This window comes from Urocampus carinirostris, chromosome 1 (assembly GCF_059441175.1).
Source record: "Urocampus carinirostris isolate Australia breed hairy pipefish chromosome 1, RoL_Ucar_1.0, whole genome shotgun sequence".
NCBI classification, from domain to species: Eukaryota; Metazoa; Chordata; class Actinopteri; order Syngnathiformes; family Syngnathidae; genus Urocampus; species Urocampus carinirostris.
Window position 1 is genome coordinate 75,198,804 of NC_142349.1, and position 23,322 is coordinate 75,222,125.

Consider the following 23,322-nt stretch of genomic DNA (forward strand, 5'->3'; position numbering starts at 1 on the left):
AGGATGTCTCGTGTCAAAGTTCCGAGTTTGAATTGTTTGAAGTGAGGATGCCAAACCTCTGGAAAGGAATCACAAGCAATCTATCAGTATTACAAGATGTCCCTGAACGCATATCAAGCGCGTCACTCTGTGTCCGGCTGAGTCATTCAATCAAATCACATGAAAATGTATTTGCAGAGCAAAAGTATTTATAAGGTTCCATTCAACTCCAAGTGCTGTATGAAAAGAATGTACAAGACGTTGAATTGACGCCATCTATAGGCCAAACTGGATGTACTGCAGCATACCTCAAAATCGAATGAAGCGAGTTGAATCTTTTTTGTCTTTTATTGGAATTAAAAGGAAAAAAAAAACGTGGCAAATTTGAGAATCTTCGTCACATCAAACAAATATAAAATATTGGTGGCACTTTGTTCGCGCTGTTGACGAGAGACCGGAAATGACGTGCCATCCTTATTCGAATGCGGAAGTAAGTCGTGCACAGCTCAACTATGCCATAACTCCACAAGATGGCGCACTCCCTAAACGTTGGCGGTCGGCATAATTGCTTTGGAGTCATTTATAAATTCCATGTCGAAAATAAACTCTTGCAAAAGTCAGTACCTTGTCGTAGATGTTTCATAAAATAATATAGCTAAAAAATAATAATAAAAGCTCTTTTGTGAAACGAAAATGGTTTGGTTAGAGCTCCGCCTACTTTCTTTGTCTTTCCGGGTCACGTTCAGGTTGGTTTTGGCTAAGCCTTGTGGATTCCCTAAAAGAGTTCATCCAACTCTATAAAAGAGTAATAGTGCGCTTTAAATGTGGTTAAATTGCTCTCTCGAGGGAAAGGACATTTCAAAAAGGAGCTTGAAGAAGAGACCGAGCGAGAAGATCGACGGCTAACTCCAGTTAGCATGAGCAAGCAGCTCCAAGTCGCGATGGAAGGAGCAGGTTGGTCGCTTTAGTTTTCAATTGACTTCTACATGTTGTTGCTTTTCTATTTAGTATTCTTGATGCGGCGGCTACGACGTGGATCCCAATTGGTTGATGACACTTTTTTATAATCTGTGCTCCCGATTGTCTGCACACCCTCCATGACTTTGCACAGGACTGGCCATTTCACTGTTTTGCACACCTGCTATTGGAAATATTCTGATTTTTATTTTATATCTTTCCAAATACTTGTTTCTACTCTTCATATTCTAGCTGTAATTCATGATTCGCTGTCTTACTGCTGTCACCAAAGAAATGTCCCCATTGTGCGACGAATAAAGGATGATCTTATCTCCTTGAACAAAACGCATTATCCAGGGGCAGGGGCGTTATTAGGGGGTTGAGGGGGTTGTGATCACCCACAGAATTAGGAAAAATAAAATAGAAGGAAAATAAAAGGAAATTGAAGAACAAAAGAAGGAAAAAAGCAGCTACAATAAGTAAAAAGCGAGGAAAGAATAAAGAAAATAGAAGAATTGGGGAAAAAAATCAATGAAAATGAAGAAAAATGCAGTAAAATATATAAAACAGACCAAGAACAATCCTCTTCAAATCTGGGTTGTATTCTGTGACTGCTACTCTTACCAATTCTTTGAAATGAGTGTCAGAAGAGATCGATGCTTTGATGTCACATGTTTCAGGACGGAAAACAGACATAAGTTGATCCAAACATGGACAATATCTTGATGTTGGGGTATTTTTCCATCGGCACACTTTACCACAACTGGACCGTACCTTCTCTTAAAACGGCTTGCAGTCGATCCTCCTCGCAAGGGTCAATCGTCTCCAACTCAGCCGCAGCCTCATCCGTTACGAGCGGGGCTTTCCAACGGTCCGCGTTCGACGGGTGGACGAGGAACGTAAGCTGTGGTCTTTTCTGTTGGAGATCACAGAAGCGGGTCGCAAAGCTTTCGGGGTTTCGATCCGTGTTGCCTATCGGTCTCTTTTCCTTTGTCAGGATGGCGCTAATGTCTTGCTCACTGGCTTTTAGCAGAGTTTGGAAATGTGTTCAATCTCCTTTTTCAATATTCACCTCAAACAGCTTTAGTTTATGAACAAATGCAAACACACTTTGCATCAAGTCAGGCAGCATTTTAAAGGCTAAGGTTCAATCTGTTCAGGCGGCGTACCATGTCCACTCTAAATGCCGGATCCATTATCCGCTTGAGGTCCGAGAGCTCGGGATAGTTCTTGATGAACAGTTGGACTGCATCCCAAAGCTCAAAGAAGCCAGAGAGTCCCTGGCTTTTTGGCAGCAGGTGACCTGGAAGCCCTTGGTCCAGCTCAGCGATGAGATTCCCGAATTCCCTGCCATTTAGCGCATGTGTGCGGATGAAGTTGACAATTTCCATTACAGGTTTCATGACGTGGTCAAAATGGACGGTGGCTGGCGCTCCGTCCGGAGCTATTGCGGTTGCTTTGCTTGCGGCCGGATTTGCTTTTGCAAAGGCGGCCGTCGTGGCTTCCTTCGCATCGACGCCACGGGTTTTGTCTTAGAATGGCACCATATCCAGGAGTTCTTCTTTGACGGCGCATCGATTTGACGGACACCGCGCAAATATTGCCAAGTGAGGCTCGTCTCGGATTTCACGGCTCTCGTCCGATGCCACGCTCAAATATTCCCACGCTAGAAGGTCGGTGCGCAACTGCGATGCAACAGCTGCGTGAATATCAGACATTTTTCGTTCCATAATGTGGCGAGACGGTTAAAGATCACCTTTAGTTTGTTGTCTCCGGGAGCCAAGATTTCCAAGGCGTCAACGAGGCCATTTGGAAGGAATTCCCCTTCGTCGGATGGCTTTTTAGCCCGCGCTATGTTCCAAGCGAACCGATACGACGCAAGCGATACGGTCTCCGAGCGTTTCATCATTTTTTGAAAAAAATGCAATTGTTTTTCTGCCTCGCTTTTCAAACTTTTTCTCAGGAAGTTCAGTCCCTCTTGGAAATTGCTCTTCGATGTTAGGGCAGAGTGAGCTGAAGTGGCGCTGAAGATTTGAAGCTTTGAAACGTGTTCACGCTACGTCACAAATAAGGCAGATAAGCTCGCCGTGACGTTCGATCCAAAAATATAAATTCTCCCACTCTGGCAAAAACGTCCTGTGTTCTTCTTCATATTTTCGTTTGGCCGCATTTTTTTTTTATCTTTCAAGAGGTCGTTTCACGTCAATTGACTAGGTTTTGTCAAGTTAATCTTTTCTCGTCACTCCAACGGGTTTCCGTTGTCGGTGCGCCATCTAGCTGTAGGGAAGGCGAATGACAGCTCAAGATTTTTGACGCATGTCATGTTACAGCTCCTAAAGAGCCGCATATAACCACTTTAAGAGCCGCGGGTTGGCCATTCCTGACCTAGAGCTACAACTCGTGGCAAAATGCTCCATTGAGGACTCTTGATTTTAACCGACTTGGTTCGGATCAAAGACACCCGATGCCGGCGCTCAGCTCGCCGGCTGCTCTCTAAATATCTTATTGTGAAAGGAGTCGCCCAGCAATTCCCTTTTACTTATATATCATGACATTAAAAGCATTCGTTGAACTCCAATGATTTCTCGTATGTTATTATTTGTAAGCTCGGTGGCCTTGGGGGTTTGGCGCCCGCCCCGAGACTGGGAGGTCGTGGTTCGAGCCTCGGCCGAGTCATACTTAAGACTTGGCGTTGGAATTGGGGGTTTGGTCACCTAATGACTCCCGACACCTCAGTTGGGTTGAGCGAGGGGGCTGGGAATCCCCTCCTCTATATCGATCTCCCAGAAAGAGTCAGAAATGACTCTAGCCACCTCCCACCAGGGGAATATGGCTGCTGTATATATATATTATTTGTAGAGCTCTGCTTGTTATTATACGAGTCTTTGTATACTCTGAGTTGGTCATGATGTCTTCTGGGGGGGAAGTTTAACCCTTTGAGAAATGTTGTTCGTTGACATTTTTATTTATTGATTGTAAAAACCAATCAAGTTTTTTTACAAATGAAGCCCAAAGCTTCATTTGTCGGCTTTTACGGCAAAAGAATATCGGCTTCGAATATCGGTTATGGGCTTCCTTTTATACTCATAATCGGTATCGGCGCTGTAAAACCCGTATCGGTTTAGTTTAAAGCCATTTTTAATCTTAAGTCTTTGAGGATAGATGAAATGGCAAGGAAACCATTACGATGCTGTTGAATAAAAATGTATTTATTTTGAATTAATATTTCCCGATTGTTCCATATACAGTCTTTTTTTTTGCGAGAGAATCGATGTTTGAAAATGAGAGAGCTCGACTTTTTTCTAAATATCGTCATTAAAAGGGAGTGACGTTCCATATCCGACCAGGATTTTTCAAGGCAATTGATTTGAAATCAACCGTTTCAAGAAATTCTAATAACCGTGAATACGAGATTTCTGAAGGTGGAAAATGGCAAAGCGGCCTTTCGGTCTTTCCAAAAAGAATTGCTTTTCAGTCCTTTGTACAGTTCATCTTCTAAAGTGTCACAACGTCTTGCTCTTAAAACAATTCTCCAAACGAAACGTGTCTAAATCGAGTACACACTAAATCCAAAGAAACCCTCTCATTGCCGCCAACCCTACAATGATTACTCCTTGTGCAGCTATACTCGTGTTTGTTCCGGCAATGCCTTTTGTGTGTGAATAGTTATTCACATTCATGTCTTGTTCCTGCAGACGTCAGTGAAGAGAATATTCCAAAGGAGACCGTGTGTTCCGTCGTCAAAAAGGAGGAAGAGGATGAGTATTTTGAGAAGTTTAAACTCGAAAAGGAAGAGGAAGACTTGGAGCCCGATGGTGTTAAAAAAGAGGAGGAGAACTTTGAGCCTGTTGACATTAAAAAGGAGGAAGATTTGTGGGAGTTTTTCACGACAGGGGACCGTTTAAGCTCTGAAGATGGACGTGAAGAGAACAAGGAGACGGTGCCTCCAAGCAGAAGCTCCGGCACGACAGATGATGATGGCGACAATGATGGCGACAAACAGTCGGAAGGTGATAACAAAATCCACAAATGTTCGCAGTGTGGAAAAACATTCAGACAAAAGTGTAATTTGAATCAACATATCATGGTCCACACAGGTGAAAAACCTTTTGCTTGCTCTTTTTGTGGGAAAATATTCACCCGGAAAGCACGCTTAAAAATCCACACAAGGACCCACACAGGTGAAAATCTTTATGCCTGCTCAGTTTGTAATAAAGAATACACATATAAATCAGACTTAGAACAGCACGAAAGAATCCACACTGGTGAAAAACCTTTTGCCTGCTCACTATGTGGTCAAAAATTCGCTGGGAAGGGGAACTTAAAAAAACACACAAGAATCCACACTGGTGAAAAACCTTTTGCCTGCTCATTTTGTGGTCGAACTTTTGCAGGGAAGGGAAACTTAAAAAAACACACAAGAATCCACACTGGTGAAAAACCTTTTGCCTGCTCAGTTTGCGGTCAAAAATTCACCCATAAATCACAACTAAATATCCACACAAGAACCCACACTGGTGAAAAACCTTTCGCCTGCTCAGTTTGTGGTGAGAAATTCAGTGAAAGATCTGCCTTAAAACAGCACGCATTGATCCACACTGGTGAAAAACCTTTTGCCTGCTCAGTTTGTGGTAAAACATTCACCCGTAAAGCACACTTAAAAATTCACACAAGAACCCACACAGGTGAAAATCTTTTTGCTTGCTCAGTTTGTGGTAAAAAATTCACTTATAAATCAGACTTGGAACAGCATGCAAGAATCCACACTGGTGAAAAACCATTTTCCTGCTCAATATGTAGTCAAAATTTCAATCAAAAATCATATTTAAAAGTCCACGCAAGAATCCACACTGGTGAAAAACCTTTTGCCTGCTCAGTTTGTGGTCGAACATTTGCTGGGAAGGGGTACTTAAAAAAACACACAAGAACCCACACTAATCAAAAACCTTTTGCTTGCTCAGTTTGCGGTCGAAAATTCGCTGAGAAGTGGTACTTGGAAAAACACACAAGAACTCACACTGGTGAAAAACCTTTCGCCTGCTCAGTTTGTAGTGAACTATTCAATTGTAAATATAGCCTAGGAATACATGCAAGAACCCACACTGGTGAAATACCTTTTGCCTGCTCAGTTTGTGGTCAAAAATTCAATCAAAAATCACGATTAAAAGTCCACACAAGAATCCACACTGGTGAAAAACCTTTTGCCTGCTCAGTTTGTGGTCAAAAATTTTCTGAGAAGGGAAATTTAAAAAGACACACAAAAACCCACACAGGGGAAAAACCTTTCTCCTGCTCAGTTTGTAGTAAAAACTTCAGTGAAAAATCTGACTTAAAAAAGCACTCAATAACCCACACTGGTGAAAAACCTTTCACCTGCTCGGTTTGTGGTCAAAGATTCAAACATCAACGAAACTTTAAAAAACACACTCATGATTTATTATTTTCTTGTTCAGTTTGCGGTCAAAGATTCTCAAGTCAGGCTAAATCTAAGAGTCACAAGTGTGCTGGGGAGAAGAGCAGTCAACACTCTGGTTGACATGAACTCATCCTTCCCATTTACATAAATCAAAAAAGACAATTACCATTGACTTCAGTGATATGTCCAAAGTTCTTTTGTAGTTTTTTTTTTTGTTGTAGTATTTTGTCAATCGAGTGTTGCAGCTTGTATCCTTTTGATTGATTCTATGAAATGAAATGATGAAAAACATGAATTTACCATGATATCTCCTCAGTATGGTCCACCATAAACTTTTATTAAGTACAGTACTTTTTAACCCCTTAGCGTTTGACAGCCTATGAAATCCAGATATCCACAGATTTATCTAGTCTGGCTTAATGGGTTGCACGTTTGCCGAGTCGGGATTAAAAAGGCACAGCTATGTCATGCCAGCTGTAGATAGTTGTAGATAGCTGTAGGTAGCGTTCACCGAATCCTCAAATCGACCCCCGGGATCCATCTCAGAATCACGGATCGGAAAAGTGTCGCCCGCGATCTTCTTCTATGGTTGCTTAACATCCGCTCCTGATGGACTTTTATGAATTTTTGAAAGAAATGAAAAGAAAAAAAGTGACACGTGATCCATCAATAAGGCAGGTACGTTTGCAAACGGCATTCGATTTGATGAGTAGCACGTTGGCAACACCTGCTTAAATCACCATGGTAACTGAACCAGGCTAACTTTAACTTGCTTTCATGCAACCCACTTGAGGTTAAATTCAAACAAGATACTGTATATGGCTTAGACACTTATCTTTGTTTAGATGACCCTACTGCCCCAAGTTTTTTTCTTAGCGGATTGTGATTGTATAACTCTACTATAAAATTTACAAATGTGATTGAAGAAAGGTATGCTTCAATCACAGGTGTAAATTTTATAATACAGTTATACAACACGCATATGTATCATGTAGATTTAATGATCTTTTCTCACATGTAAGTGTGTTTGTGAATTTGTGACTGAATCTTCTCTAAAGATTGATTTCCATCCAAATGTTATTCTTTGCAATTCAACAACTTCATTAAGATTTGGCTAATAATCAAACTGTCTTTGTTTATATTTGATTGATTTTCTTTTGTTTTTAAAATGTACCATTTGTGGAAAGTACGGAAGTGTTGGAGGGACAAGATCAACTTGATATTTTCCCATCAGCCCTTGTTTTCAGGTCCCAGTTTCAGGACGTTATCATCTTTTGACTGCAACCTTATTCCTGAAATGAAATGTCTTGTTTCTCATATTAAACGGTGATTATGTCATTCCGTTTGGATTTTTTTCTTTTCGATTTCTCTGCAACGTTGATAACATGCATGGGCTTTCCTGCTTGATTTATCATTCAAGTCCTCAAAGAGACTCGTGTCTTTGTATCGTTGTCTCATCAGCAAACCAAAATCATTTCTCTACTTCTGTTTCTAATAAATAATTGATATGGGGACCCTCATGTCATGTTGTTGAATTTTAGGCCAAGAAAATTGCGCGGGACACCACTCTTTGGTTCAGTTGCATCTCCGATTAAAAGTAAATCCAAATGAAAGATGGCTGACGCTAGACCTCACAGGCCCACAAATGGGATCATTTTCCACAACAATGACTGAAAACGCTGCACTAATGTTTGACATGGATGTAGGTGCACCCTGCAATATGTCTGGCTAGCTACTGACTGCGTCCGCGTTACAGACTCAATTCTCTTTTATTTTTTGCAAACTGAATGCAAAATAGTCGATTCAAATTAAAACGCGGAACGAGAGGCTGCCAGAATGCGGCAGGAGATAGTCAATGCTGTTGAACTGAAGCTCAAATGATCCAAGATGCATTTTCTATGTATCTTTTGGCGAGTTTCTGCCTTTGAAAACCACCTGACCTTTCGCAGACCCTATTTCAAACGGGCCCAAGCAAATGGAGTTTGAGACCACTGATGTCACCATGGCTGTTTAATGTGTACATGGATGGTGTGGTGAGAGAGGTGAATGCAAGAGTATTTGGCAGAGGTGTAGAGATGATGGACAACAGTGGAGTGGTGTGGCAGGCAAGTCAGTTGTTGTTTGCAACTGACACAGCGCTTGTGGCTGATTCTGAGGAAACATTGAGAAGGTTGCTAACAGAGTTTGGAAGAGTATGTGATAGGCATAAGTTATGTGTCAATGTTGGGAAGAGTAAGGTGATGAAGTGTTCTTGTGATGGAGTGGGCATGACGTTAGAAATCAGGTTGCATGGACGGGTGCTGGAAGAAGTTGAAAGCTTTAGGTACTTGGGTTGTGATGTGGTTGCAGTTGGTGGAATGGAGTGCGAGGTATTGCACAGAGTCAATCGAGGAAGCAAGGTTTTGGCTGCTCTGAGGAGAGTGATGAAAAACATGAGTATGAGTATGGATGTTAAGAGGGGACCGTATGAGAGTGTGATTGTGCCGACTGTGTTGTATGGTGCAGAGACTTGGAGCCTGAAGGAAATGAAATGTTTTTGAGATGAAGTGTTTGAGGAGTATGTTAGGAGTGACAAGATTGGATAGTTTGAGAAATGAAATTGTGAGAGACAGAACCGGAGTCGTCGTGGAACTGAGCAAGCGTGTGGAGAAGAGACTACTCGGTCTGTTTCGACACATGGAGAAGATGGATGAGGAGCCGATTTTGAAGAGGATCTACAGAGCAGAAGTCAATGGAAGGAGACCGAGAGATTGACGTGGATGGATGGTGTTACGAGTGCACTGCAGGAACCAGGTCTCAATCTAGTGAAAGCTAGAGCTATTGTTGGTGATAGGAATGAGTGCAGTGGTGTTGTAAAAGGATGGTGGGATGTTTAGACGCGTTCTACGGGATGGGCAAGGCACCCGTATGATTCGACGGGGGTAAACCAGTAAAAGTTGTCGGGCCCTGCTGTCGAACAAAAGTGTGTGTTTGGGCTCGACTCCACCACCGAGACCTGCGGGTACAGTGACTTTGTCCAAACTCTGACTGATAGTTTGTGCCAGGGCTAGACTTCACATCCGTACATCATGGTGAAGGAGAAACCAAACATACCGGTTTCCATCGTGCGATCCAAACAAAATGACATGGAACCGGTGCTACACGGCAACCCTCTCACACAATGCGTGTTCTTTCCAGTGCAAAAGGAAGTGGGGGCAACAGGCCCTAAACCCGATCCCTTTGGAAGAAGTTCTGTGACTGATTCTCACACTGCAGAGGAAGAAACAACGAGGGAGATTGAGGGATGTGAGGAGGGTGCTCCTAGAAATCAACAGGATACAAATACAAGTACGGTAGAGCTGGACATAGAGACGAGCCAACAAGATATGGAGATAAGTGGTCCTCGGGACAGGACACCAGCTGTTTCTGAAGCGCCACCGGCAAACCCGCCAAGAAGCCGGCATTCCCCAATATATTAGTAGTAGGGATGAATGACCGAATGAGGCCGGAGAGGTGTAGGCCGTTGTGGCAGAGGGTCAAAACAAGAAGAGCAGCAACTTGTGTGTCAATTTTGGCTCTGGTTGAATGTCATCAGTAGTTGACTTCATTTCAAGTGTTACTTTGCTAGATAAGTAAATGAATTGGGGTCTGTGGCAGGGACACCATCACTTAAATATGGGGGAGGGGTTATTTTCACTGTCTATTGTTTTTGGGGTTCTCTTAAAGTTAAACATGTGGTTTCATTTTGTCCTAGTCAAGACTCCGTATTTTATCTACATCTTCCAATGTTTCTTTCGGTTTCACAAGGAATTCAAAGTGAATGTCTGAGCCGCATTTCTTTGACACAAATATTACCATTCAGAAACACGACGCAGTCTTTTCACGTGTTAAGGTGGACGGTACAGCGAAACCGGGTCACACTTTGGATCAACGAATGTTGACGCAGGGAAATGGTTCGCTGTATATTGAACGATAAATGGTAGCTTTTCAAAATGAATTCATTTTGGGTATCATGTTTCAATATTGTTGCATATATATATTTAAAAACACCGAAAATATTTTGGTCAGTTTCATCCATAGTTTCAATCCGAGGAGCAAAAAGTGAGCTAAGCCGAACGAGCCGCCCCTCTAACAAGAGATGCAATTGCCATCACGACTCGGGTCGTAAAGCAAAGCGAGGAGCGAAAAGTACCAGCCACCATTACGACTTTCTATCACTCTCAGGGTAGCTTCCAGGGCTAGGGCATAGGAGCAAGCAGATGCTCCAGGTCGTTGGCTGCACTCTTCAAAATCAGCCAAGGGATCTAAGGAGCACTGTACATCTCCATATTCTGCCCTCAGTTCTTCTAATGCTTCCATGGGAGTTGGTCCGTCCAGGGACAGGTTCAAAACCAATTTTCTTGCTTCACCACTTAGATGACGAACAATGGTAGGAAATCAGAGGTGTGCTTGCAGCTCTGGTGGCTGTAAAATGTATTACATATGGCATATCCAGTCTTCAATAGGTGTTCTGTTACCAGCATGACCAGTAAACACTTCTACATTTTTTTCACTTGATGGTCAGGTCCACCATAGGTCAGCTGATTAAGACCTGGGTACACTGCAGGTGATTGCAGTTAGGAGCTGTAGGCTTGATGCGATGGTAAAAGACTCACAAAGCTATTTGGATGCACAGTGGGGTAAGGCTCGGTAGTTGTGGGCGGTAGTATGCAGCCATGTGGTCGGGTATGGAAGCTAGCGGCTGAGCCAGCTATGTCTGATGGAGTAGGGTTGCCTACAATGGCCGAGTCGTGGTTGAGTCTAACTGAGGGGTAGTAACACCTGGGTCCGGATGGTATGGAAGATGTGCTAGTGTTGAACTAGTTTGATAAATGAACTGATAAGGGTGTGTGGTGTGGGCTGTAGAGCTTACATAAGTGGTCAGGAAACATGGCATTAAGCAAACGGACTTTGCACAGCTCTTGTATCTTTGGGTGTTAGGGCAAAATACTTGTAGAGTATTACAGGCAATGGTAGAGGGCTGCAGTACACTGCTGTGCTAACAGGGGTTTGCTTGTGGGTGACTTAGAGGAGACAGGAAGGATAAGGGAGATCAACAACGACCTCAGGTGAGAGAGTAGGAGAAGTTCCTGGCTTGGACCCTGGCATGGCCCTGGGATTATCTAATGGCGGCATACCTGGAACACTGCCAGAGAGAACTCTTGAGTAGTGCCTGGACTTTAGAATGGGTGTGGACAATATACAGGCCGTCGGTGGCCGGGTGAACGTTTCTTTTCCTGTTTTCCGGCGACAAGCCTGCGGGGGCCACACAGGGGTTTTGGCCATTTGATTTAGGGATTGACTTTGTCCGTGAGCTTGATTTATTTTAGTCTTTTAAACTTTCAAAGAGGATCTTCGGGATGTGCAAGAGAAGAACGAACGGCAACTCAACCGAGTTAGCATGAGCAAGCAGCTACAAGTTGTGTTGAACAGAGCAGGACGGTCACTTTAGTTTCGAGAAGATTTGATTTTCTGATTTTTGGATCATTGCGCGAAGGATGTTTGACTTCTATTCCATATTTATGAAGAAGCTGCTTCGAGGGGGGGGAATCCATAGGGTTGGCATCAATAGCAAATCAAATAGACGCCGTTCACTGGAGTTAAAATTCTGTCCCATATACTTTGGATTGAACCCCTTGATCATCAGTCTTGTCCCGGCTACGCAGGTATGACAATTCTCTCGGACAGCGCTGGTTCGACGCTAAATTCCTGCTTGGGCGAGAGGAGGCTCATGGATTTTGATGGCAGGTCAGGGGAGCTTTTCATTTCCTGTCTGAATCTGAGCGTCCTTCAGAGGACAGTGTGGTGCCTTTTGCAGCTCTTTGTCTTCCAGACTTGGGAAAGTCGTCAACACTCAGAATTCCAATGTGGAAAACTTCTCATTGATGGGCGAGGCGGCTGCATCAACAACAATATTGGAGAATTCTATCTTGACTTTTTAAGAGCATCACTGAATGGATCATGATGTCATGCAAAGTGGTGCGTCCCCACTTCGAGCAAGTACAAAAGTTCCTTGGAAATGTAGAAGGTGAAGACGTGTTGTGTTTGAAAGAATATTTGGTTCCCAATGTCCTCTTCGTGTCAACTCAAAGAGAGCCTTATTGTCTGCCACACGAAAGGAAATCTTAACACTGCTTTGTAGGACTTCAAGCAACTCACTCATCTTGGTTTTCTCTACTTCTTTTCCAAGGTGACACTGTTCGTTTATCTTAAACTAAATTGTGTCATTTTGTTTGTACTATGTTTATTTTATATTTTATGAGCGCATTTGGTATCGGAGTCATCCAATAATAATCAAAAGAAATCAAGTTACCTGTATGCAATATCATAGGATCCAGATGATGTTTCTGATTCTATTTTTCAACAGGTAACTAGTAACTGTATCGGATTACATTTTGAAAGTAACCCTCCCAAGTTCCCATCCCTGTCTACGCTGCACTATTGCGCTAGCTCACAGCTCAACTATGCAAAATATCCACAAGATGGCGCACTCGTTAAACGTTTGCGGTCCGCATATGTTTTGGAGTCATTTCTAAATTCCATGTCGTAAAAAACTATTGCAAAAGCCAGTACGTTGTCGTAGATGTTTCATAAAATGATACTGCTAAAAAATAATAATAGCTCATTTGTGAAACGGAAATGGTTTATTTAGAGCCCCGCCTACTTTCTTTGTCTTTCCGGTTCATTTTCAGGTTGGATTAGGCTAGGCCTTGTGGAGAAGCTCCATTCAACTCCCTAAAAGAGTCCATATAACTCCGTAAAAGAGTAATAGTGAGCTTTAAAGGTGGTTAAAATGCTCTCTCGAGGGAAAGGACATTTCAAAGAGGAGCTTGAAGAAGAGACCGAGCGAGAAGATCGAAGGCTAACTCAGGTTAGCATTAGCAAGCAGCTCCAAGTCGCGATGGAAGGAGCAGGTTGGTCACTTTAGTTTTTCCATTCCCGAAATCAATTTACTTCCATATGTTATTATTTTTCCCTTTCGTATTCTTGATGCGGCTACTACGACGTGGATCCCAATTGGTTGATGTCACTTTTTCATAATCCGTGCTCCCGATTGTCTGCACACCCTCCATGACATCACTGGCTACTATTTTGCACACCAGCTATTGGAAATCTTCAGATTTTTATATTATATATTTCTAAACAGTTGTTTCTACTATTCATATTCTAGCTGTTATTCATGATTCTTCCTGCTGTCCCCGAAGAAATGTCCCCATTGTGGGACGAATAAAGGATGATCTTATCTCCTTAAACAAAATGCATTAACCTAGGGGCAGGGGCGTAACTAGAGGGTTTTGTGCTCACCCACAGAAACGCTCTGCCCACCCCAAGTGAAGTAGAAGTAGGAAAAGTAAAACAGAAGTAAAAAAGGAAATGGAAGAACAAAAGAAGAAAAACGCAGTTTAAATAAGTAAAAAACGAGGGAAGGATAAAGAAAATGGAAGAATTGTGGAACCATAAGTGAAAATGCAGGAAAATATAAAAAGAGATTTTTGGGGGTCCCTTATTAATCTATTACCAATAATAATGTAATATCACGCTCAAAACGTTTTAATTGTGTTTTTTAATTTAAAACGAGTCGTTTTTCTACTCAATTATAATGGCATTTATTTGTTCAATCACAACCAAACTTTTAACCCATTTAAAGTTATTTTGCACATTCCACCAGGCCCGGAGAGGGATGGGCGCCACCGGGCCGTACTTGCCCATGACACACCACAGGAAAATGTGCCCCTATGACCCATGCGGTTATACTTTTTAGACTTTATGCACCCAACAAATGGAAAGTCAACGACACAGGACATATTGACCAATCACAGGAGTAGAAATGAGCATCTAGAAGGGAGCTGGCCGTCTATAGTTTTCAATGGTGAGACCTGATGTCTGCTGCTGCCGGATGCGCTTTTGGTGATGTCGAACGTGCCTCGGTGCTGTGTAAACATTTGGTGGGGGGTAATAATGGTGGTGGTCCCATGCATTTAATAAATGAGCTAAAATAGGGGCAAAATCAATGAGAACAATTATTTATGCTCACTTTGAGTCTGAATCATTTGTATTCTTCCTTGTGCTTTTTAACACTCGTTTTCGCAAGCACAGCACGATCTGGTCGACAAATGATACACAATAGAGGTAAGGTCTCGGGCCCCAATTTTAATGCCGACCATTAAGGCGGGGCCGGGCTTCTTTCTCGTGGTTTTTGTTCCCTTGGCGGAGGATCCGCCTGCACGGGATACGCTTACGTTTACGCGAGTCATTTTTTTTTAGATGACTGCTCTTTACTTCCACTCCAGTAATGTTTTTCTCGAGTAACAGTACTTTTACTTGAGTAACACACTTTATCCCTCAAATCGAGCGAACGGGTCGGAGCGAGTCCGGGTTTACATAATTGCGGGTCGGTCAGGCCGGTCTTGCCTTTCATTCCCCTGCACCGGGGTCTAAACGGAGAACGCTCGACCGGATCACCTAACAGACCGGGATTTTGCCAGCGGGGGTCCCGAGCAGGAAAATAGGGGGAAATGAAAGATGTGAGGGGGCAACAGTACGACACTCACTTACTACCTGGGGGAGACCGCCTCCGAGCATCCTCACTAGGGTGGACCTTTTTTTCAAAGTTGCAAAAAGTCATTGTCTTACCCCTTAATTGTGTTCCATTACACAAAAGATCAATCTCTGTGCAGTTTGCTCTAAATAAAATACATTTTAGAGGTAGCTCAATTGCTGAGAAGTTTGGCGTTTTCTATCGGTTTTCTCAAACGGGATTTCCAGAGATGCTGGGATAAGCCGCAGATGTGTAAGTTCATATCTCAAACCATTATTACCCACAAGTCATTGCTCAGCAAATCGGTCTCATTCAACTCATTTCCCCTTGACCTACCTTTGAAGACAAAATAGACTAAAGTCGAAAACCATTTTTAAGCGTGGCGTTTTCTAAAAAAGAACAAAGGACTTATTTGACATTGCTCATGCGAATGCTCTCAACACGATGACCATTCCAGAAGACGAGTTTTTTTTTGGCTCAAAGAGCCAAAGGAAGAAAGGGCTCAATGACGGGCGTTGCCAAAAAATGAGCAGAGAAAGAAAAAAGACGAAGAAACGCTTAGAATCTGAAGCTGAGCAAAGAATCGCCAACGCGTCGGTTCAATGATCACGTAGCGGTCGTCGTTCGGAAGACGATAATCCGAGAACAAGTCGTATCAGGTCAAAGAGTAAAAGAGGCATGAAAAAGGTAACTCCCGAGTTAGCTGCTGCTTTAGATCGCACCAAGGTGTCTGATGGAAAAGCTACATTTGGAATTGATTCAGGAATACTGAGGGCGGTAGAGCGCCCGTCTTGGGATCAAGGGATCGCAGTTGGAATCCCGGCTCCTCCGTGTTACATGTTGAAGTGTCCTTGGGTAAGACACTGAACCCTAATACCCCCAATAAGCAGGTGAGCGCCTTACATGGCTGCACGGCCGCTATTGGGAAATGTGGAGCACACTGTAAAGCGCTTTGGGAAGTCTTGACTTGTAGAGCGCTATTGAAACGTTTAGCATTCCGTACGCTAACGTGTAGCCACCCGGAGCTACCCGGAGCTATCCGGCTTCAACGCCGCTAAACAGAGACACGAAAGCCGGGGAGAATCGGAGAGGAGGCGGACTTGCTAACACGAGGTGGTGTATCCCTGGATTTTCACAAAGAAAAGTTTTCCATCTGCCGCAGGGATGTCGAATTTTTGGACTGGCGTGACGTCATCCGCTTCGCTACAAGCACCCCTAGGGCATCGTGTTCATCTGTTAATAAACAACGGGGTAGACTGCTGGAAGTGTGAATTTCCCTACGGGGATGAATAAAGTATCTATCTATCTATCTAACAGGAAAAGAGATAGATCTATTGCCCCCCTTCGCACACCTTTGCATCCATTAAGAGCGTCCAAGCTGCCAGGAGGGGGCGTCCGTTTGACAAAAGGCATATCTTGAGAGGATACGGCGTACATTTATTTGGAAGTTCTCGTGCCGCCCCCCCATGTGTCGGGGTAAAAATGCGCAGAAGAATTATGAAAGGGAGTGACGTTCCATATACAATCAGGATTTTTCAAGCCAATCGATTTGAAATCAACTGTTTTAAGAAACTGTAACGTTATCATGAGCAATAAGAGATTTCTGAGGATGGAAAATGTCAAAGCAGCCTGTCAGTCTTGTCAGAAGAATTGCTTTCCGGTCCTTTGTTCATCTTCAAAAGTGTCACAACATCTTGCTCTTGAAACAATTCTCCAAATAAAATGTGCCAGCAAAACTAAATCAAAAGAAACCTTCTCGTTGCCGCCATCCCTACAATAATTATCTCTTGTGCAGTTCTACTCGTGTTTCTTCCGGTAATGCCTTTTGAAAAATATATTTTTGTGTGTGAATAGTGATTATTCACATTCATGTCTTGTGTCCTGCAGACGTCAGTGAAGAGAATCTTCTTCCTTGGCAAAAGGAGACCGTGTGTTCCGACCTCAAAAAAGAGGAAGAGGATGAGTATTTCTTAAAATTTAAACTCGATAAGGAAGAGGAAGACTTGGAGCCCGATGGTGTTAAAAAAGAGGAGGAGAACTTTGAGCCCGGTGACATTAAAAAGGAGGAAGATTTGTGGGAGTTTTTCACGCCCGGCGACCGTTTAACCTCTGAAGATGGACGTGAAGAGAACAAGGAGACGGTGCCTCCAAGCAGAAGCTCCGGCACAGCAGATGACGATGACAACCACGATGGCGACAAACAGTTGGAAAGTGATAACACAATCAACAAATGTTCGCAGTGTGGAAAATCATTTCGATACAGGTGTGATTTGAAACGCCATATCATGGTCCACACAGGTGAAAAACCTTTTGCTTGTTCTTTTTGTGGTAAAACATTCACCCGGAAAGCACGCTTACAAATCCACACAAGGACCCACACTGGTGAAAATCTTTTTCCCTGCTCAGTATGTAGTCAAACATTCAGTCAAAAATCACAATTAAAAGTCCACACAAGAACACACACTGGTGAAAAACCTTTTGCCTGCTCATTTTGTGGTCGAAAATTTGCTGAAAAGGGAAACTTAAAACAACACACAAGAATCCACACTGGTGAAAAACCTTTTGCCTGCCCATTTTGTGGTCGAGAATTCACTGAGAAGGGGAACTTAAAAAAACACACAAAAATCCACACTGGTGAAAAACCTTTCGCTTGCCCGGTTTGTGGTCGAAAATTCACCCATAAAGCAGACTTAAAAATACACACGGGAACCCACAGTGATGAAAAACCTTTTGCCTGCTCAGTTTGCGGCAAAAAGTGCAGGCGGAAAGAACACTTGATCATCCACACGAGAACCCACACTGGTGAAAAACCTTTCGCCTGCTCAGTTTGTGGTAAAACATTCCTCCAGCGACGAAACTTAAAAAAACACACTCATGATTTACCATTTTCTTGTTCAGTTTGCGGTCTAAGATTCCCAAGTCAGGCTAAATCTCTGAGTCACAAGTGTGCTGGGGAGAAGAGCAGTCAACACTCTGGTTGACATGAACTCATCCTTCCCATTTACATAAATCAAAAAAGACAATTACCATTGACTTCAGTGATATGTCCAAAGTTCTTTTGTAGTTTTTTTTTTTGTTGTAGTATTTTGTCAATCGAGTGTTGCAGCTTGTATCCTTTTGATTGATTCTATGAAATGAAATGATGAAAAACATGAATTTACCATGATATCTCCTCAGTATGGTCCACCATAAACTTTTATTAAGTACAGTACTTTTTAACCCCTTAGCGTTTGACAGCCTATGAAATCCAGATATCCACAGATTTATCTAGTCTGGCTTAATGGGTTGCACGTTTGCCGAGTCGGGATTAAAAAGGCACAGCTATGTCATGCCAGCTGTAGATAGTTGTAGATAGCTGTAGGTAGCGTTCACCGAATCCTCAAATCGACCCCCGGGATCCATCTCAGAATCACGGATCGGAAAAGTGTCGCCCGCGATCTTCTTCTAAGGTTGCTGAACATCCGCTCCTGATGGGCTTTTATGAATTTTTGAAAGAAATGAAAAGAAAAAAAATGTGACACCAGATCTATTCATAAGGAAAGGACAACGACGGGTACGTTTGCAAACTGCATTCGATTTGATGAGTAGCACGTCGGCAACACCTGCTTAGGAGAATAAATCACCATGGTAACTGAGCCAAGCTAACTTTAACTTGCTTTCATGCAACCCACTTGAGGTTAAATTTAACCAAGATACTGTATATGGCTTAGACACTTATCTTTGTTTAGATGACCCCACCGCCCCAAGTTTTTTTTTTGCGGATTGTGATTGTATAACTACTATATAATTTACAGCTGTGATGGAAGCATATATTTCATGTGGATTTAATTATCCTTTTTTCACATATAAGTTTGTTTGAATTGTGAATTTGTGACTGAATCTTCTTCAAAGATTGATTCCCATCCAAATGTTATTCACTGCCATTCAACAACTTCATTAAGATTTGGCTAATAATCAAACTGTCATATGTTTATTTGATTGATTTTCTTTTGTTTTTCAAATGTACCATTTGTGGAAAGTGTGAAAGATCAACTTGATATTTTCCCATCAGCCCTTGTTTTCGGTTCCCCGTTTCAGTGACGTTATCTTCTTTTTGACTGCAACCTTATTCCTGAAATGAAATGTCTTGCTCCTCATATTAAACAGTGATGATGTCATTCCGTTTGGAATTTTTTTTTTCTTTTCAATTTCTCTGCAACCTTGATAACATGCATGGGCTTTCCTGCTTGATTTCCATTGAAGTCTTCAAAGAGACCTGTGTCTTTTGTATTGTTGTCTCATCAGCAAACCAAAATCATTTCTCTACTTCTGTTTCCAATAAATAATTGCAATTGGGACCCTCATGTCTTTCTTCTTCTGGTGTAGTTATTGAATTTTGGGCCAAGAAAATCGAACGGGACACCACTCTTTGGTTCAGTTGCATCTCCGATAAAAATAAATCCAAATGATAGCTGACGCTATACCGCACAGGCACACAAATTGGATCATTTTCCACAACAATGACTGAAAACGCTGCACTGATGTTTGACATGGATGTAGGTGCACCCTGCAATATGTCTGGCTAGCTACTGACTGCGTACACGTTACACACTCAATTTGCTTTTATTTTTTGCAAACTGAATAACATTGTAGGCGCCGCCGTGAGCGGCAGCCTTTCCAGAAGCTTTGTGTTATTTCACTCTTTTTGTGATTTATTGTTTTAAGTGTCTGCTTCAATCATCGGCGTTTGGATGACTTTCTATCCTATGGTTAAGGGTTTTAACTCTCAAAAATGCGTTTATTCGAGGAATCGACTCCTTGCCCTGAAGAATTCGGTGTGAGGAGGGGGCCCTATCGTGGCTGCAGAGCCGAAGCTAAGGTGAAGGCTAAGTGGCTAGCGGCGTTATAACTCTTCGGTACCGTCCGTAATCATGGGAAATGTGAACTCTCTCTAACAAATAAGACCGACAAACAACATCAAGCGTACAGGGAATGCAGTTTGCTGTGTTTGACGGAAATGGAGCTCACGTCTAGCATCCCGGACGCTAACGTGGAGCTACCCGGAGCTATCCGGCTTCAGCGCTGTTAGACAGCGGAGAGGAGGCCGACTTGCTATCTATGTGAACACGAGGCGGTGTAACCCTGGGCATAAAGATTTCCATCTGCTGCAGGGATGTCCAACTTTTGGCCTAGCGTGTGTCATCCACTCTGCTTTTGCTAAATTAAAACATAGCACCCCGAGGCCATCCTGTTAATAAACAACAAAAGGATACTGCTGGAAGTGCGAATTTCCCCACGGGGATGAAGAAAGTATCTATCTGAATGCCAAATAGTCGATTCGAATTGAAACGCGTAACGAGAGGCTGCCAGAGTGCGGAAGGAGGTAGTCACTGCTGTTGAACTGAAGCTCAGATAGATAGATAGATACTTTATTCATCCCCTAAGGGAAATTCACATTTCCAGTAGCATCCCTGAGCTGAGAACAATACAATAATAAAGCCAAAAGAATACAATATACAAATACCCAGTGTGACGTGCAAATGCCCACTTTAGCATGTTATATAGAGTAACTAAATAGTGCTACACAGAATACATAATGCAGTAAGATTCGGTAATATCCAATGTAGGTGGTGTGGTTTAATGTGGGCCTTTACTCTGCCGGGTGGAGTTCAAGAGCCTCATGGCACGAGGAAGAAAAGATCTCTTCAGTCTGTCCGTAGTACAAGACAGTGACAGCAGTCTGTCGCTGGAACTGCTCTTCTGTCCGGAGATAATGCTGTGAAGCGGATGCGATGGATTGTCCATGATTGACCTCAGCTTTTTCAGTGCCTGTCTCTCAGCTACTGTTGTTAGGCTGTCCAGCCCTTTGCCCACAACAGAGCTCGCTTTCCTAGCCAGTTTATTGATGACAAATGACATAAGATGCATTTTCTATGTATCTTTTGGCGAGATTCTGCCTTTGAAAACCACCTGACTTTTCGCAGACCCTATTTCAAGCGGCCCCAAGCAAATGGAGTTTGAGACCACTGCCCCACAGAATGTATCCGTCATTCATTATTTACCACTGGAGAATTTTGTGATTTTTCTTCAAAGTTGCCAAGATCATTCCTAATATTGGAAAGCGGAGACTTTTTTCCAAATTGTGTGAATGCAGATGGTCTGTTTCTGTTCCCCATCCTGGATGTTCTCCAACTCTCGCCAGAACAAGCATGCATGGTAAATTGTGCAAGTACGAGAGAGCGCTAGACATCCTTAATGATCCAGATACAGTGGTATCTCCACTTACAAATGTCTCTGCATACAAAAATTTCAGGTAACAAAGTACCCGGAAATGAAAATATTGCCTCTCGTTACAAAGGTGTTTCAGGATATGAAGTCAAAAATACAGTACAGTTTGGGCCGCCATTCCCTGCTCCCAAAATTCTATCCGGCAACTCGATGCGTGTATCCCGGCATGCTCTTCGTGTCCCCACTTAACATTGAAAGGTAAATGAATATTTTCTTTATTCTTTGTTTTATTTTTTTTACACGATTTGCCGCTCGTTTTACGTTTATTCTGCGGTCATCTCATTTTAACAGGAATTTGTTTCCTGTTCTGACGCTCTTATGATTTATTTGAAAATAGATATCATATTTTTGCTTGGAACGTATTATCCCATTGACATTCAAAAGGCGTCTCTACTTACAAATGTTTCAGGTTACAAAGCTACTGTCAGAACAAAATAAATGTGTCTCCTTTTAGATTTGTTTAACATCGTGAATAGAAAAGTTGTTTTTTCACCCTGAACTGAATTAAATTGATTCCAAAAAGAAAAGATTCAACTCGCTTCTTTCCATCCATTTTGAGAGATACCGCAGCAGACGCAGTTTGGCCTGTAGATGGCGGTAGAGCAAGGCCTCGTACCAATGTTTTGCTACAGCACTTCAATCCTAGAAAGAGTGCTCCACACCCCGCGACCCTACTGAGGATAAGCGGTGCAGCTGATGAGATGAGATGAATGCTACACCAACACATTGGTTGTGATTTGTGCGCTCGTGATGCGTTTATGGAAAGTTAGTACATTTGACTTTTGCAGGTAATACTGGTTTAAGATCCACTGTATTGCTACGTTGTGACCATGTTTCACCTAAACGACTAAATCTAAATATTTTCAAGAGCTTCGGCATCTTCGCTCCAAACAAGTAAAAAGGTTTGCTGGAAATTTCGGATGTTGTGTTTGAATCAAAATGTTGTTCTTCGTGTAAACTAAAATAGATCGTTTTTGTCCGTCAGGTGAAAAATGTTTTGTTTTTGCCTTTTAAATCATAGCAAGAGCAAACGAGAGCACTTTTTGAAGGACTACAAGTCGCTCTCTGGGATTGCTGATCTTTATTTCTTTTTCAAAGTGACACCGTTCGTTTATACCAGGGGTCGGGAACCTTTTTAAAAGCACAATTTTTGGAAATGTGTTTCAGTGAGAGCCATATAATATATTTTAAGACTGAATTCAATTAAATGTGAGCGTAACAAGCCTCTTCATTTATTATTTGAAATAATGATGTTATAATACTCGCCATGAATGCGTCTTCTGGTGCTGCATGGATTTGCTGATGGTTTTGTAGTCTGGTTGGTACTTGGTGAGTTTAAGCTTCATGCAGGCATTGAGGCCTTCATCCGTTAACTGTGATCGTAGGTTGGACTTGATGTTTTTGAGATGTGAAAACGTCCGCTCGCGTGAATACCTCGATCCAAACATTGTCAATCCACCAATACTCACACGCCTCAGTGCGTGGTATGCGACCGGAAGCGCGTTCCAAGCTTTGAGAATCGGCTCGTCTTCGGATTGAAGTTTGTCCAGTTCTGTCCTCGTGTGCTTGCTTGCCGACTCCGCTTTCTGTCGTGCAATTCTTTCCAATTCTTCATTCAGTGATTTGAACTCGCTCGTCCTCATCTCTGAGGCCTTCGGCTCAGCCGCTTCCGCTTCAAAATCTACCAGGGAGACATCAGGAATGCAACTCGGGTCGGCTGTGTTCAGTGAACTTAATAAGACCACAGTGCTCACGAAATTCTCCAAAGTGCGCTTTGAACGACTGGAGGAGACCGGATGTGAAGCCAGCTAGCTGGTGGAGATGTTTTGAGCGGGCTCACTTGTTGCGTATGCCTCTGTAAACTCTGTTTTTCCAAATGTAGTAAGCGACCTGTTTCAAAATCCTTGATCAAGAGCTCCAGCTTGTTTTCAAAAGCAAACACAACGTGTTGAAGGAATAACACTGTATTTCCAACGCCTTGCACTTTAACGTTAAGCTGGTTCAGATGTTCGGTAATATCCACGAGATAATAAAACTCGAGGAGCCGCTCGGTTTTCGCTACCTCGGGACGCTCGTTGCCTTTCGTTTCGAGAAAAATCCGTATTTCGTCGAGGCGAGCCGTAAAACGGCTGAGCACCTTTCCTCT

General features: G+C 42.7%; 2 protein-coding genes and 1 pseudogene across 3 annotated transcripts in view; 2 read left to right on the forward strand and 1 right to left on the reverse strand.

Annotated features, from left to right (window-relative positions):
- The window catches only part of LOC148376920 (uncharacterized), a 224,495-nt pseudogene that overhangs the window by 36,548 nt on the left and 164,625 nt on the right, over positions 1–23,322 (reverse strand). The window lies entirely within an intron of this gene.
- Positions 725–12,312, forward strand: LOC148376923 (uncharacterized). Its single transcript, XM_088353774.1, has 5 exons — positions 725–933; positions 4,632–4,946; positions 9,530–9,637; positions 12,037–12,118; positions 12,204–12,312. Exons 1-5 carry the CDS (start codon positions 897–899, stop codon positions 12,310–12,312), a joined length of 651 nt encoding a protein of 216 aa, XP_088209900.1. The 5' UTR covers positions 725–896.
- Positions 13,043–19,066, forward strand: LOC148376924 (uncharacterized). The gene is made up of 2 exons (XM_088352121.1): positions 13,043–13,284; positions 16,797–19,066. The coding sequence occupies exons 1-2, from the start codon at positions 13,164–13,166 to the stop codon at positions 17,888–17,890; spliced, it is 1,215 nt and encodes a 404-aa protein (XP_088208247.1). The 5' UTR covers positions 13,043–13,163; the 3' UTR covers positions 17,891–19,066.